At 41.0% G+C, this 17,210-nt stretch overlaps 1 protein-coding gene across 1 annotated transcript in view; it reads right to left on the bottom strand.

The window, feature by feature from the left end:
- The window catches only part of DGKQ (diacylglycerol kinase theta), a 113,451-nt gene that overhangs the window by 10,284 nt on the left and 85,957 nt on the right, over window positions 1–17,210 (bottom strand). Inside the window, exons 16-20 of the mRNA XM_019555213.1 lie at window positions 14,598–14,746; window positions 13,143–13,324; window positions 9,427–9,527; window positions 4,010–4,156; window positions 2,946–3,057 (exon numbers count right to left, since the gene is read on the bottom strand). Of these exons, the coding sequence (XP_019410758.1) occupies window positions 2,946–3,057; window positions 4,010–4,156; window positions 9,427–9,527; window positions 13,143–13,324; window positions 14,598–14,746 (691 nt within the window). The remainder of the gene's footprint in view (window positions 1–2,945; window positions 3,058–4,009; window positions 4,157–9,426; window positions 9,528–13,142; window positions 13,325–14,597; window positions 14,747–17,210) is intronic.

A 17,210-nucleotide genomic window follows, 5' to 3' on the forward strand; every position in this document is an offset into this window, starting at 1 on the left:
ATAGTGTAAACATAACTTTTATATGCACTGGGAAACCAAAAAATTCATGTGACTCGCTTTATTGTGATATTCGCTTTATTGAGATATTCGCTTTATTGCGGTGGTCTGGAACCGAACCCGCAATATCTCCGAGGTATGCCTGTACAATACAGTAGTATAACAAGGGATAACGTTGCAATTGAAAATCCCAGCAATGGCATTTCTTATGCAGGTGCAAACTGCCATATAACAGCATACAAACTGATTCATGTAGTTCAGGAACAGCCATTTCAACCAAAAAAACTAGAATGCTAACAATGGATAGTTATAAAATTTCTTCCTGACCATCCCAATTAATGGCTCATTCAAGCCAAAACCCTACAGTATATGGCCACTTCTTGGTTTTATTTATTTAAGTAGTTAGGATAATTGTGGTTGTTCTCAAAATAAGTTCAAAGCCTAGATGTTAATTCTAGTAAACGTTTGGCTATAATATCATTTGCTGACTTAATCTAATAACATTCCACAAATCTATGCATTCTGAAACAGTTTTTAAAATTGGTGTTACCCTTTAAAATGTTAAACTTTTTTTTACTGAGAAACGTAACAACATGAAATAAGAACTTGCGCTTCTGTCAGAAGCAGGTTGAAAAGCAGATCTCAAAAATAACTCGGTTTTAAAATTAAGCTGAAACTGCATATGATGTTAGCATACTAATCATTCAGAATTTAATAAAAGTCTCAAGAAAATAAAAAAGTCCGCTCGGGTCACTTTTACCAGTTAGTTTTCAGCCCTTGAATATGGCTGCATCTCCTTGTAGCTGAAGATGGATATAAACAAGTGCTTGATTTACCTTGTATGTACCATTCATTGCTGTGTGTAACTAACAATGGTTTTATGTAAATATTTCAGGATTTGTTCTGAAGCCTACTAATATTGCTGAAGGCTTGCCTACACGGCCTCCATGCTTTGCCTGTGGCCACCTCTGAGAAGCATGCCCTGCTCACTTGCTCCCATTGAGCATGGGTCACGTCCCAACAGCCATGCAGTGAGTGCACCAAACAGCACTCCTGACGGAGGGCCTCTGGCCACTTTTGAGGAATACTTAGGGCCACCACAAGATGGCCACAGTGCCTTGTTTTTAGAATCTGACATTAGTCAAGAACCAGCAGGCAAGGCATACAAGGCACATTTTCACATCTGGCAAGGAGCCAGCATAGGCAAGCCTGAGAGATCTTCTACATTACTTCTAACAAGTGAATAATCCACAAATGTCACTAGGAAATAATTCACAACTGTTGCAGATCAGGGTACTGACACAACTGAACCGCTCCCAAACATCACTTGGCACCAGTTCACAATTGTCACAGGCCATAGGTATCTATGCACACAATGCCCTTGCATTCCAGTGGGAACAGTCACCTTTTAGGCACTGAAATGTAATGGTTCAAACTGTGGGGGAAGGCAAAGAGCACTTTCACCCTGCTTTGGGGGCCCCAGGTGGTCAGTGACCTGTGGCTGGGAGCATTTCCATTTTTCTGCTTTCCCTTCTCCCCTAAACTTGAGTTCAGTAAAGTTCAGTAGCCTGCACTTTACCAAACTCTGCATTGTGCTTCCTTGATTTGGGGTTCCTGTGGAGAGAAGGGGGGAGTGCTTGGACCCACGTTTTTGCATTTCTAGGGCAAGGATGATGAGGGGGATGTGGTTGGGTACACAGCGAGAACACAGCTGCTGGTCAGAAAGATAACTTTTACTGAACAAGCAGTGCAAGGGAACTCATGGATACATATTTCCAACTAAAGGGAAAAAAGTGAGGGGAGGAGTCAGTAGTGCCTGTGTGTGTTGCAGGGTGAAGAATGTTGCAGTAAGGAATGTCTGGAAGATTTCCACCCCGCTCCCTCTGGGTGCACTTTCCAGCACAAATGCAGGGAGCCGGGGACACCCTGCCCAACTACTGCACAGCCTGAGTCTCCTGGGCAGCAGCAAGCACAGGGGAAGAGGCAGGGAATACCCACCCCCCTCCACGCTTTGCTTCCCAGCATACCAGGCTGCCCTGTGGCTGGAGGGGGTGTCCCTGGCTCCCTGCATTTGTGTGAGGAAGTGCTTGCTGCTGCCTTGGAGGCATGGGGGCATAGCTGGGTGGAGTTCACTGCTGTTTTCCAGAAAAGTGGGGGGGAATTTTCCCATCTCTCCCCAGCTTGCTGCTGTGCCAGAAACCCAGGCTCTGCTCCAGCCTCGCAGGGTGTCCCCAGCTCCATGCATGGGTGGAAGGACCTGGGGGAGGATTTTTCCTCCCCCTCCATCTCATTTCCCAGGGAAATCCCCAGGTTCCTGGAGGCTGACTCCTTAGCATGACTCCTAGTCGTCTAATTCTTTCAGTGGTGCTGCTTACTGATGACAGCCTCTCTAGCTGGTCAGCAGCAGCAGGGAAAGCTGTTATTCCTTTTTCCCTCCTCCTAACAGCCTGCCCTATGCATATGCAGCTGTGCACATGGTGCAACATCTTCATCATGCAAGGAAGCAATGCCACAATTGGATTAACATCACCTGCCATACCTTGTTGAAGCCAGACATGTGAATGAAGATGTCAAGAGCAGATCACAAATGTCACTGAACCCACCTGAGTCGTATTCAAAATTCTTAGCACATCATATAATCATCCCTGTGTATACAGGTAACTGATATCACCCAGAAATACTATTTTATTAGTAGTAATAGCTCCATGCTGCACCAAATGTATATTTCCTGATCAAGCTAATAGCATAACTTATATGAATAAATAATTTATATTATAAACTTTGGATTCAAAATCTTCCAATTGTCCCATTTTAGAAACTAAACCAGTTTTAAAAGAAGTCTCTTGAACATAAGTGCTTAGTACTAGTTGAATGAATGAATATCCGTAGTTCCTGGTACTTCTTGGAATCAAACAAACAAAAACAAAGTAAATCTTATACCGACTTACCATGTGAACAACACCAGTTACACCAACAACTTCTAGTAAGCCATCATCCATTTGTGGTTTCTCAAATCGATTATCGTGTTCTGACCCCCAAAGATCAGCTCCAGATCCCCAACTGTTCAGAGAGCATAAAAATGCTGTTATTGTGTACATGTTGGGATCTGATATACAATAGCCAAATATTTACAACCATTTTGATCCATTTCAAAACAACTCTGAATAAGCCTGACATGCTGCTTTTCCTCAGTCAAGGAAGATCTAAGAAAGTATCACTATGTAGTTTACTGTTCTGCGTCACGGAGTACAATACTTACCTTCATAAAAATTTGAAATACTCTTAATAACTTTGGTAGCAGTGGGGAGAAAAGTAGGTAGATTTTTAATGGGGGGGAAAAACAGATAGGAAGAAAGTAGCACTGAAGTGCTTTGGGTTTCAAAGAACTACAGCAAAACTCTGCTTGAATACTGCAGATAACTATAAGGCCCCTCCTACACGTTACCTATATTATGCAATTAATTGGTTAATCACATGATAAATTTAGACTGGCCACATGCGCAAAGTAATTATCACTCCATAAAAATGTCTATCCAGCTATAAAAAGAGCCAACTAGCTACAGAGTTAGTTCTTGAAAATGTGTAACAATCTTATAGCTCGTTTCTATCCATCTTTAATCTGAATGTGTAGCAGGGCCCTTAGTTTCCTAGATCTTGAAAATATTAATAGGCTTTAGATTTCAAGAGATGTAATACTTTAGGGTAAGGATTTGCAACCTATAGCTCACAGAACAGATTTGGCCCACAGAGCCCTTGAACAAAATTGATCTAACAGAGTTGAGGATCTTGCCTCAAGAACATTTGATAGCCAGAGATATAAACATATAAATATAGATATATGGTATATCCTGAGCACCAAATTTCTAACCCACCCATCATAGTTCTTAGAATATTAGAATAGTACCATAATTATTAGAGTATGGCCCTTAAGTACAAAGATGGCCACCTTAATGAGCATCCCTATACATACATACATAAGACGTGCATACACAGATTCTTCTCTCATTTTTACCTGGGTATATTAATAAAAATAAGTCCTTCAATACTCGGTAACTCAACTTCAACCTGGTCCACCTGAAGTTTTAGGTCTTTATGGAGGTTTCTGGCGTGACTTATCTTCTGCAGTCCAACTTTTACATACACACCTTTGTTGTGAAACCTAGGATCAACCAACATCGCACTCTATTATTGTAAACTCAGACATAATAGTGTGGCACAATTTTATATACAATGAAAACTAACATTAACTTGTAGGTAGTAGTGGACTCATACCTTGAAGTGCTCTAGCCACAGCAGTAGACTGGAGAACCACTTTAATGTGGGTTATGTTAGCTCCCAGGGCAGAAACTATTCAGCACCTTCATAAACATTACTTGGGCATAAATCAACCCAAACATTTTAAGCAGCATTTCATTAGAACATTATTTAACATCCTTATACTTTTCTTATCCTAGGTATACATCTGGACTGATATTTTTAAATGAAACAAGTAGCAGGTTAAAATAACCCAAGCAGACAGGATAAATTGTATCTTTAACATTATTGAACTCTAGCAGCCTTCCCCTCAACATCAACCATCAAACTGCAAGAAAAGCTCAAAGAAAAATTAAACAGTGAAAAATTGGCTACAGTACAGGGCTATGTTTGCAAAGAAGTTGCTGAATTCCATAACATCCAAGAAAAATATCACAAACACTGCTGGGTCCACAGAGACTGGTGAGTTGGACAACAACTTAGTTATTACACACCACTGCATTGGTTTATACTGTTCACATTTTAAAGGGTATTGTCACATTGGGGACTAAAATTTTGTGCATAGAATTTGCAGCACAGTTCTACAGTACTGGGTGAATTTCATGGAGTCCTGCCAAGATCCCCTCTATCCAGGCAGTATAATCTTTCTACCTCAATTATCTTCCACGATTTGTTTCCTTTTGGGAGTAAACCGGAACGTAATTTTGCCTTTCAAACACAGCAAAAACAACTGCTCAATAAAAAAGATTAGGGAACAACCTGCATATACGTTACCATGCAGTAACTCGCAACAAAACAGCCATAATTTTGTTCTGTGCAGGACTTTTGATCTGAAATACATTTCATGGAGTCTGTTTCCTTCACTTTTTATACAAGCAAGCGTTCATGTAGCGTTTTTTCCCAAATACTATTTCATTTACCACTCCGAGTGATAATTGCCAAAGAGTCAAACACCAAGTAATGTTTACTGAAAGGAAAACAAACTGGGCAACTACAGTGCAATGCATACAATAGTCTCCAACAGGGTCAGAAAGGGGGTATAAAAACAGTAGCTGTGGCCTGATGTGGGGGTTGTTGCAAACAATACTTTAAAAAAATAGACTAAGGCGATAGACTAGGTGAACAAACATATGGCTTCGTAACATAGAAACCTATCAAATAATTGTGCAACTGGGGACCTTTTCCATACTCATTTTAAATCCTTAGCTCGACACCTACACCCGGCAGCTAGTTCACTAGAAAAAAACCCTGCAATGACTGACAGTTGCACCAGCTGGAATGCATGTTACAAAAAAGCTACCGTGGAACAGCAAGTCACAGGACCTATTTTAGGCTTAAATAGAACCTTGATTAGTCATTACACAGCATTAATACCCTAGAAACCACGATACTACGGAACTAGAGAAGGGAAACCAAAATGATCAGGGACATCAAGCAGTTGCCAAACCAGGAGAGACTAAAAATGCTAGGCGTCTTCAGTTTGGAAAGAAAAGGCTTAGGTGGGGAATACAATAGAAATCTATAAAAGCTTGAAGGGTGTAGACCAAGTGAACAGGGAACTATTGTTCACCAAGTCCTGGGATACTACAGCTAGGGGGCATCTGTTGAAATTAATAGGTGATGACTTTAAAACTAACAATAGAAAGTACCTCTTTTTATATAACACATAGTTAACTTCAGTTAACTTCTAGAATTCATTGCCCCAAGAGGCGGTGGAAGCAAACAGCATAGCCAGGTTCAAAAAGGGCCTGGATAAATTAATGGATGATGGAACTATTAGTGGCTATTGAACAGAATGGTTTTCTAGGGTCAGAAGGGACCGGAACAGATTGTCAAGTCTGGCCCCCTGCCCTGGGCAGAAACAAGTGCTGGGATCACAATACCCCAGCCAGATATCTATCCAACCTCCTCCTGAAGGCCCCCACCTCCCTTGGGAGCCCATTCCAGAGCCTGGCAGCCCGAACTGTAAAGTAATGCCTCCTGATATCAAGCCTGAACCTGCTCTAAATTAATTTGTGACCGTTATTCCTTGTTATCCCAAGTGGTGTCCGAGGGAACAGAGCCTCAACTACTTTCCGCTGACCCCCCAGGTGAGTTTATAGACAGCCACCAGATCCCCTCTCAGTAGCTGAAGCTTTTCTAATTTTTGAGAAGCGGGGACCAGAACTGCAGAACTACATTCAAGATGCAGGCACACCATGGATTTATATAATGGCATGATGAGGTTCTCTGTTGTATTTTCAATTCTCTTCTTAACAAAACAAACCACCAGCCCAGATGGACAACTTACTCTATTTAGCTTATTTACTTAATATTCAGAACAAAAAAGGAGTTACAAAAAGCATGAAAGCAGAACGGAAACTATTTCTTGCAAATACAAGTGAAAGGGAAAAATGTGAGATGAGAAGTGAAGGACTTTGTAGCAGCAAGGTGTTAAAAAACCCATGGGAAATAACGAATGTGTACGGCAGAAAAAACTTTAAAACACTGAAGATTTTCACTGCTGCTAACAAATGTTTTAAGACTCTAAGCCATGATGACACATACCTGATTACATACTTCTATAACTTCAAGTAAGCAAAAAATAAAACCAAGATAAAGAAAAATTTCAAACTTGTCTGGGGTTTAAGCAAACAAATCCCATTGCATGCTTTGCAACCTGTCCTTTTTCCTGTAAAAACTATGGCACGGGAAACTTAGTATATCATAACTGATTTTAAAGATTATAATTACACACATGGAGAGAGGAAAAATTCTGTATTTATATGTAGATATATTTTATCAAAATAAAGGAAGAAATAGGTAAGACATCATTAGCAATTGCAGTGAATGCTAATTTTAGTATGGTTGCTCTGAAAACAGTTGAGTACATTTAAGACTTTCCTTCAAAACAATCACATAAAATGCTAATTTATCTTTCACACAGGTAATGTGCATGCTTTTAACAAGGTATACTAAACATATGAAAAAGTAAACAATAAAGATTTAAAGTTTAAAACTTAGAATACTGTTGAAGATCAACTCCCTAGATCAGTGGTTCTCAACTATAATAAATCATTTTTGAAATAGGGTGCTGCTAAATTCACAGACGTTACACAGGGATGCATGGTGTCTAAAAAGCTTGAGGACCACAACCATAGATTACGAACTCTTTTTTTTTTTTTTTTAAATAAATTACCAGAAACACTTGATAGTAATGCAAAGAGAGATAAGTGGGATGAATTACTGCACATAAACAAGCAAACTGAAATTCAACAGTTTAAAAACACACATGTAAAGAGTTTAGGGCGCACATAGCTATTCCAAACATCTACTAGAATAAAAATAATCTTTAGGCATCTCAAAAACATAGATAAAGGGAAGGAATAAAATTCTGTTTGTTTTCTTCTGAACTGATGACTTTTTAAAACAAACTAAAGTGTGAGGTAATACTTACTCATAATGTTTACCATATGTATATGTATGCCAATGTTCCACACCAAGTTATGTCATAATTAAGCATCTGTGCTGAAATACTGACTCTTGAATCTGGTGACAAAATTCTCATTGGCTCCAGTATGAGAAAGAGATCACTACTCCTACCGTGCAGTTCTCAAACAACTCAAGAAAACAGAACTATCTAGCTTCATTTTACTTGCTATTCAAAAATAACTCTGACTTTGCAAATGCAGCACATTGAAAAAAGAGAAGTTTTTATGGGAAATAGGCATTTCTTTTTAAGATGATAGACCAGATTAGATAGTCAAAATATTTTTAAAAGGATTCAAATTTGAAAGCGCAACCTCTTGAAAAAGATGGGAGCATCCAGCACACTTGGTTATAGCTACATGAATAGAACTACCAAGGAAACTGTCTGAACAACTTTCATTTAAATGAGTAGTTTTAGACATGATAAACACTTAATGAGGAAATCACAATGATAAAGCTCAAGAAGGAGCCACAGAAATTCCATTTCTAGCAGCTCTAAAACTAGTTTAGATCCCTGGACTGGATCCAGACCACAAGGCTTCTTGTGAGCTACCCTTAGCCCAGGACCAAGGGCATGCACTGGCGGTGGTAGCAACAGCAGCTTCAGCATGGACTGCTGGTGGAGGTATGGTAAGCCTGTGGGTCAAGTGGTTACTTGCCACAAGGGCCCCATATTCTGTAACAGGCCCCACCCCTAATCCTGGCCCCAACTTCTGGTAGCTCTGCGGGCCAGACAGAGCTGCTCTACAGGCTGCATGTTTAACAACCTTGCTCTAGATGTTTCTACTAAGAGAAAAATGATTTTTGCAAGGCTCATTACAGCAGAATCCAACAATGGGAAAAGTGACAGTTGGTGTCTTGTACTCCACCCGATTGTAGTGCCGTAAGCACAAAGTCTCTCACCCAGTCACCTCCCTTACTAGAGAGGGGCATGAAAAAACAACATACCATCTGATGTCAAGTGACGGGGGGAGAGAAAGGGTGAAAACCTTTAAAAAACCACGCCCAGCCCAAACGACGGCAGAAGCCATTTTACGACTCAATCAATCAGTCCTGTCTGCCGTGGTCCGGCCAACCGTGACATTGCTTGTCCGCCACCGAATTTCCCGGTGTAACCCCTCCCCTGCGCATTGACCTGATTTACGATCCGTCAACAAAGAGAGAATTAGCCGTCTGCTTTGTAACTCAGATAGTTGAAACAGAAAGTGTTTTAATCATCGGCGTGTAAGTAAACAAAAATAAAAGCTTCTTTATTGCAACTCATAAATCTTGTACCCTAGTCTGCGGTCAACAAACTCCATGACCCGTAGCTAGAAAAAATCTTACTCCCTCCCTTAAAGGCAAAACGAACCTCCTCACAGTACCTCAGGTTCTGACCCTGCAGCACACGACAGTTGGGAACTCAGTAAATTCTGACCTTGCAAAAGGATACCATAGTGGTCCATATCATCTTATCTCTGAGATAAAACATCCATCTTAAAGACTGATGTAGATGGAGCAAGACGACCTGGCCCACCAATGGCAGTGCACTGCCTCCCAGCCCACTCTGCCATTACCCCCAACTCCTTGCAGAACCTGTGATTAACTGTGGCCTAACTTTTTATTTTCACTTTTTCAAAAGTGTTTGTGAATGCTAGTAGAGTTTCATTATACCATACAGACTATACACAGTACTATGTAGAGTCAGTCCTCATATTTTACTCTTACCTGCTAGTAAATTTGCCCGGTTCTTCTTCTCTAGCATGATGAAAATCCAAACTCAACTCTGCATCAATTCCAAGACCACAATAATTATTCATCTGTACAATCTGAAAAACAGAAAATGAAACTAAATACATATAATATTGCCTTGAAATTTAATAAGAGAAGATTAAACCCTAATATTTTAATATATAAACCTAATATCTTAATATTTTCAACAAAACTGATAGCCACACGATTATTCTTCAAATCGCTCACATACAAACATGATACAGGAGTACTTTTCTCAGAGATAAACTGCATTCAGAAATGGATATGGAGTTGACACTATATAAATCAACAGGCAAATATTGTTGTGGGGCTATTGTAATTATTCCTAAGGCCAATATTAAACAAAGGTGATTTGCAAGCAAGGTTAAAGTTAAGACAACAGGTAAAAGAAAATGTAGGCAGGCACCTCCCCCTCTGGCTGGAGCCAATTTCCAATCCAGCCCTGTGTGCACCTCCTGAAAACAGAGGCATGCAGGGAAGTTTCATCTGGCTGTCAGCAACAGCACAGCAGCCTGGAGACAAATCTATAGAACTGGCCAGCCCTCCAGGCTGCCCCACTGCCACCACCACAGCCAGGTGAAACTGCCCCAAAATGCTTCCGTTTCTAGGAGGTTCATGTGCAGTCGCACAAAGTATCTATCTGATAAACCTAATGCAGGCTGAAGAAGGCACTATGCCCACATACCTCCCTGTCCTGCAGCTGTTCCTGATCCAATCTACACACATCTCCTGGCAATAAGGCCACATGGCACTTTTAACTGGCCAGGGTGGCAATGGCACTGATCCTGTGGCACCCCTGGAAGGGTCTCATGGCACCCCAGTGGAGAACTACTGGCCAAACCTGTTGCCTTGGAAGTTAGACATGTAGGTTCAGGCCATCTCTGGCTGAGGGGACCTAAAATCTGGATTTCCCACTCCCTGAATGAGTGCCCCAACTTTAGATCTAAAACATGGGACAGCTCCTCTCCTCCTCCATTTAATGCCTGCTAGTGGTGGATTTTACTGGCCACAATTTCATGACTTAGGCATTTACTTGAGTAAGTATAAGGCACGACATATGCACCACGCTAAAACACAGCCCTACTTCATACGGTCAGATATGTGGCTGTTCAAGTACCAACAGCACCCAGACTAGGTTAAAAAACTTTGCTAAAGTGCCCCAAATACCAATCCTGGGGCTGGAGAAGTGCCATTTTGATGCGAAAGTGAAACAGAAACTACCTGTTTGTGTTTGTTGTCACAAGTGAGTCAATGGATTTCCCCCCCACCCCGCTGCCAGTTTCACAACTCTTGCCACCAGTCTTAAGAATGACTGTGCTTGCTTTCCTCCTCCAACCTGAAGAATGCCTTGCATTTGAAAGCTTGCCTAACTTTATCCTAACTATGCAGTTGGTCCAATATAAGATGCCATCCCAAAAAATCCTTGCCTATCTGATATCTAAAGATAATCTCTCCTGTCCTTCCACCAGCAATATTTTCTCCTCTGTGGTATCACTATATGGAAGCACTAGGCAAGCTGTCTGTCTATGGCAGGAAGTATTAACCATCATCACTCCTTGCGGACGCTCATAAATCTAAACTCAACCTGGTCGCTTTTACCCCCCCACCATGTTATGAGAGATTTTCATCAAGTCAGGCAACATCAACATGGTTTCAACCTGAGCAACTATTTAACTATGATATGATCCTAATATTTTTATTTTTAATTTCTTTTCAGTGTATTAAATTTCTTTTATACCTTGTTTCCTTGAAACTCCTGACTACTACCAATTTCTGCCTTCATCTTTTAGTGTCATATTAAGACACCCAAGACAAATCTGCTATTGCAATGCACTGTGTGTGACCTGAATACATTAGCAGCCCGATTCCAATTAAAAATTGGAATCTAAGTGACTAATAAAAGTATCATAAGCCATATATCGGGCCTGTGATTTTCCAGCAACTGAATTACAAGTTACATTTTCTTGCTTTATTGTTTTGCTATTATTCTCTTCTCTCTCATTTCTTTCTGTATTTCCTCTTAAACAGAGGACTTGAAACAGACCCCTGGAGTTGCACTCTACAACTGATATTCTCTTTTTTCCAAACAATGGCATTTGCCCCTGTGGAAGAAATTCACATTAGAATTGTTTATGCAAAAGATCCAATACTAAGAGAAAGGAAGAAAAGGAGACTTTAAAAAAAAAAAAAAGTTTACTTAACCTCAAATCTTAGCAAGTATAGCAGATTTTCAATTATCAAATTTATTACTTGCTTAAAAAGTAAAATATTGATACTTTCCATTTAAATACAATGACTCCAATTCCATTCTAGTTCTCCAAAATGTATTAATTTTGGGAAAGCCTGTTGAAGGAAGCTCAAATACATTTATCTGGTGGCAAAAAAACTCCACTACAACTCAAGATGATGGAAGTATTGTTCTCAGATTTACAGAAAAGTGGGGTTGGAAAGGGTCATCATCTAGTCCAGTGGTTCTCAACCTTGTTAGACTCAAACCACCCTTGGAACATGCCCATTCTTAGCTTTCACTCATTTCTCATCTACAGAAAAATGATAAAGCGATTCTGTTGCAAAAAACTCAGAAAGACAACAGTAGGTCAGAATGTTTTTGATACTACGAATTCCTATTTGAAATCTCTAAGTTTGTCCTGCGAAGCATGTATGTGTGCTTGCACAGCTAAAGTTCTAACACTGTGGTACCCTGCAGCACCTTAAAACTATCTCATGGCACACTGGATTGTCCTGCTCAAGGCTGGAGCATCCCTCTCTAAATCACCCTAAAAGCATTTAACTTGTTCCTGAAGTTTTCAAGAACTGTCACACCCAAAATACCAGACAAAATGCCTGAAATATGAAAAACACCCTTTAACTTGCCACAGATAAGCAGGGTGATAAGGGCACTGTCAATGCCCTGCCACTACAAGGACAGGAAATAATTTATTAAGATACCTTTGAGAGATCAGAGGAAGAGGACCATGTCCCCCCATCTCACTGTGGAGGAAGACAAAACCCCACTGGTTCATGCCAGTCTGATCAAAGGGTAAAATTCCTTCCTGATTCCAAATATGGTGATCAGTCTGACCCTGAATGGAGCGGAGGGGCCAGACCCTCTAGACAGGAACCACTATGTTGGGGTTTTTTTTTGGTTTGCTTGGTGTTTTTTTAAGGTCCCAGCAGAGCATTAGGACACCACACTCAAAATCTCCACCCTTAGCTCTGGTCAATACCTAGTGCTTTTAACGGGGGAGGGGATGAGAGGTAGTAAACAGGTGGGAAAAATTCCTTCCTGGGCCCATGTAGCAACCAGCAAAGCCCATAAGCATGGGATAGCCAGGTACCTTCCAAATTCACAAGTGTCACAGTTATAGAACTGCTAAAACTAGAGGAAAAAAAACAGTATCTTACAAGTCTATAGAACAAATAATTGTGTAACCATTTGCTCTATAACAAGGGCATCGATTTCACTCTAATGAGCATGCAAAGCCTATCTTTTTTATACACAGCCTTAGTGAATATACTAGGCCATTTAGAAAAATATTAAACTGTTAACATCACAACAAAATAACACTAGAAATGATGGCAAAGATGAGAGTAAACAGCATTAATTCCTTACTGGTATTTTAATAAATCAAAGATTATAAAAAAAAATATCAAACAAAAATGCATAATACCTTTGGAGGCTCAAGTTCTAATGCACCATTTTCTGAATTTTCAACAGGCTCTGGAGCATCTAAAAGGATGGTCCAACGATCCATTAGTACTTCATCAGCTTCATCAACAGATATCAATATGGAGTAAGGATCTTCCCCACTGTAACCAGCTCCCCAGCGTAGCACCCTCCCCAGGTCATTTCCTGGCAAAGAAAAAGCAAGATGTTACACCTCATAAATTACACAATAGTGGGAGCATCTACATATTCACATTAACATGGAGCAATAAACTCCGGCGCATATCATTCTGGAGTTTACTGCTCCTGGGTGTTATGTTTACATGTGCACCTGCGACTGCAGGCATGTTAAGCTGGGTTAGAGCAGACCTGGCTCGCAAAAGAGCGGGGCGGGTCAGTCTGCTAGCCCGAGGCTGCTCTGACCCAGCTCAACAAACTACTGAGGGGCTGGCTGGGGCACAAGGGTGCTCCAGTGCAGGGCTAGCCAGCAGGCAGCCCTGACCCTGAAGCACCCTTGAGCCCCAGGCAGCTGGATCAGTGTCTACATGTGTGCTGCTGCACATGAAAAAACTGTGCAGGAGGTTAGTACTTGTAAATACAAGTACTAACCTCCTGCACAGTTTATTAGTTTTCTGTGGCTTAATAGGATTACATGTGCAGATGCCGAGATGTTTACTGTGGAACTTATTAGGCAATACTGCATCTCATGTAGATGTGCCCAGTGTGAAAAACTGATTCGTTTTAATTCTCAAACCATAAGGAATGTTATTCAATGATAATTATTTTTACTCTGACATTAATTTTCAATACATTGTTTCTATAACTTACACGTGGAAAAACATTTAAGTAAATGTTGCTCTGTTATTCTCTTGGTAAAGCAATGAGACAGTGATTTGTGAAGGCATACATATATGAAATAGAAAACATGTAAAAACAGCTTGTGGGTCTACCTCTGACACCCCCTGGTGTCAGTACGGCAGGCAGGTCTCTCTCTGATCCCTTGCTTCCAAGTCTCTCACCTGGCATACCTTTGATCTCAGTAACACACTGGTGAGACAGTCCATGGAGGCCAGGAGTAGCTTCTCTGGTGATCCCCTCTTTTGATTCTGTCCCTGGGTTTCTCTGCCTGAAATTTAGTCCTGGGATCTCTATGCTTTTCTAGGGAGGCAGTCTCCGAGGCCTCAAAACACTTGTTGGGACTTAAGCCTTCCCAGCTTTGGCAATCTTACTTTCCTAAATTAGAAACTGGGCTAACAATACTGTGAAATACAGAATACACCTCATTTGAAAGAAGAGAAGAAAAAAAAATGAAGTGCCACTTGAGCTACAAAGCTGATAATAGGGGCCATATAACCCAAGAAAAAAAAATGAAGAAAACAAGCACCTAATTTTTTAACATGCTTAATAGTCCCTATTAATGGTACTCAAATAAATTTACTTCCAGTATAACATTTCTCACCTGTTCCTAAAGGTAAGATGGCAACAGACGGTTCTGAACAGGCAAGTTTGTATCTTATTTCTTCCAGTGCACCTAGCACCCAACCAACGGTACCATCACCGCCACATATCAAAACTCGAAAGCATGGAATTTGAGAGAATGTATGAAACCTTCATTTACAAATAAAAAGCAGAAAAAAAGATTACATGTTTTGTATTATATTATAAACTCCCTTACTACTTTTTTTTTTTATTTAAAATCCCCTCACATAGAATAATACAGTCAGCCTCTGAGAACCATAAAGCCCCCTGGGGCTTGCTGGGCTGTGGTGCCTGCCTGGCAGGGCTGCTTTGGCTCCTGCCTCCTACCACTGCTCTGGGTGGGTGGGTGCAGTCCCTCCTCCACAACAGGGCAGGGCATGGCATGGCATAGTGAAGGTAAGTGACTGCAGGGTCACACCCCTGCCCCGTGGCTTAGACTTAAGGTGTGCCCCACCTGCCCCTGGACTGAGCTCAGAGATAACCCACCCACCCACCTCTTTTGTTGTGAGGTGCAGCCTTGAGAAACTGCTGAGTCCCCACCACACCTTGCAGGGGGTTGGAAGTGCCCCACTGGTGATGGGCTGGGCAGGGTACCTCACAGGCCAAGCCAGAGCAACCCTACATAGGTCAGGCCAGGGGCTGCCATACTGATTAATCATTTGATCTGTTGTAATTACAATAGCGTAAATGAATATTCATTTAATTGGTATTTACATCCCTAGGCTCTACATTAGCTATGACCACAGAAGAAAGACCTGGGAGTCATTGAGGACAGTTCACTAAAAATATCAGCTCAGTGCTCAGCATCCATCAAAAAGGCAAACAATATTAGGAATTATGAAAGGAATTGTAAACAAAACTGAAAGCATCATCATGCCCCTTTATAAATCCATGTTGTATCCACACCTTGAATACTGTGCCCAGTTTTGGTCCTCACACCTCAGAAAAGTAAAGAAGAACTAGAGAAAGTATAGAGAAGGGCAACAGTGGTACGGAGGGGCTTCCACATGAGGAAAGATTTAAAAAAACTAGGCCTATTCCATTTGGAAAAGAGATGATTGAAGGAGGACCTGATAAGGGTTTACAAAATATTAAAATGGTGAAGAGAAAGTAAATAGAGACTTATTTACCATCTCTCACAATCCAGGAATTAGGGGTCACAACATGAAACTAGTAGGTAGTAAGTTTAAAACAAACAAAAAGGAAGTTTTTTCACACAACATGTAATTAACATGTGGAACTCATTGCCATAAGAAGTTGTGGAAGCTGACAGTTTGACCAGATTCAAAATGGGATTGGACAAATATCTTGGAGGAATGGGGCAATAGTAGCTACTGAGCATGGGAATTAGCAGTACAGCCTTTGAATCAGGATTTCCTGGACCTTAAATATTGGAGGCTGCAAACAGGAGAGAATTAGGGGTAAAACCCTGATCACACCCTGCTCATTCTCCCTTTCAGCATGCACTTTGTCTCTGTGTGACACAGGGTACCGAGCAAGATGGATCTATGGTATGACCCGGTAAATGTCAGCTCTTAGGGTGCTTATACACCAGCACGAAGGCTGCTCTGACACACTGTAATTACAGTGCGTTGGAGCAGATTCTATTAATCCAGTTTGCTGAAGCATGGTAATTACCACACTCCAGCAGCCTCCCACGTCTCAGGTATCAGTGTTCCTATGCTTCCAAATGGCAGTAGGAGCACTTTATCTAAAGCTCATTGAATGAGCTTTAGGTCAAGCACCCTCACCATCATTTTGAAGTGTGGGGACACTGATACATGAGACGCTGAAGCACTTTAATTACAGAAGCTCCTGGGGCTGCTCTAATTAAAGCACCACCACCCCCACCCCTTCCCCCAGAGCATGTGTAAGAGTGCCCTTCAATGACCTACGTAAGTCACAGAATTGGGTAATACAAAGATATGTACCTATCAGAATCTGGACCCTTTTGTACTATATTATAACACATGCATCAGAAACTTTTTTGTTCTCTCTTCCTTTTTATGACACTTCAAATGCTCACATTTGTTTAAAAAAGGTTCATCTGGCCAACCTAGTAAGGAGGGCTTCATACTTGGTTCCGGGGGGATGGTAAACAAAACCCTCCAGCAAAAGAAGCAAACAAGTCAGAGGAGAAAGCACTGAAACAGTAGCTCGACTCTGAGATAGGGTCAGAAACCACAGGACAGCAACAAGCGGTGAAAAAAGGGAAATGAGTAAGCAGAAATGCAAAATAGGTCCAATGACAAACATGAAAAGTATTGGAAATGAACAACATGAGTGGGAATCAGCCTGGGAAAATAACTGATCTGAAAGGTGTCAGAGAGCTGGTATAACATCAACACTGAGGGCTACACACTGTTTCAAAAGGACAGGTTTGGGACAAAAAGGTGGTGGTATCTCCTTGTACGTCAAAAATACCTAGACCTGTTTTTCGGTCCAGGAAGAAGACAGCAGGAAGAAATCAGAATGCCTTTAGGGGAAGATAAAAGATACAGTGCCAATATAATGGTGAGGATTTATTATAAGCCATAAAGTCAGGAAGATGATGTGGATGAGGCACTTATCAAGACGATGACAAAATTATCTA

Source organism: Crocodylus porosus, unplaced genomic scaffold (genome assembly GCF_001723895.1).
Source record: "Crocodylus porosus isolate Cpor-Errol unplaced genomic scaffold, CroPor_comp1, whole genome shotgun sequence".
NCBI lineage: Eukaryota > Metazoa > Chordata > Crocodylia > Crocodylidae > Crocodylus > Crocodylus porosus.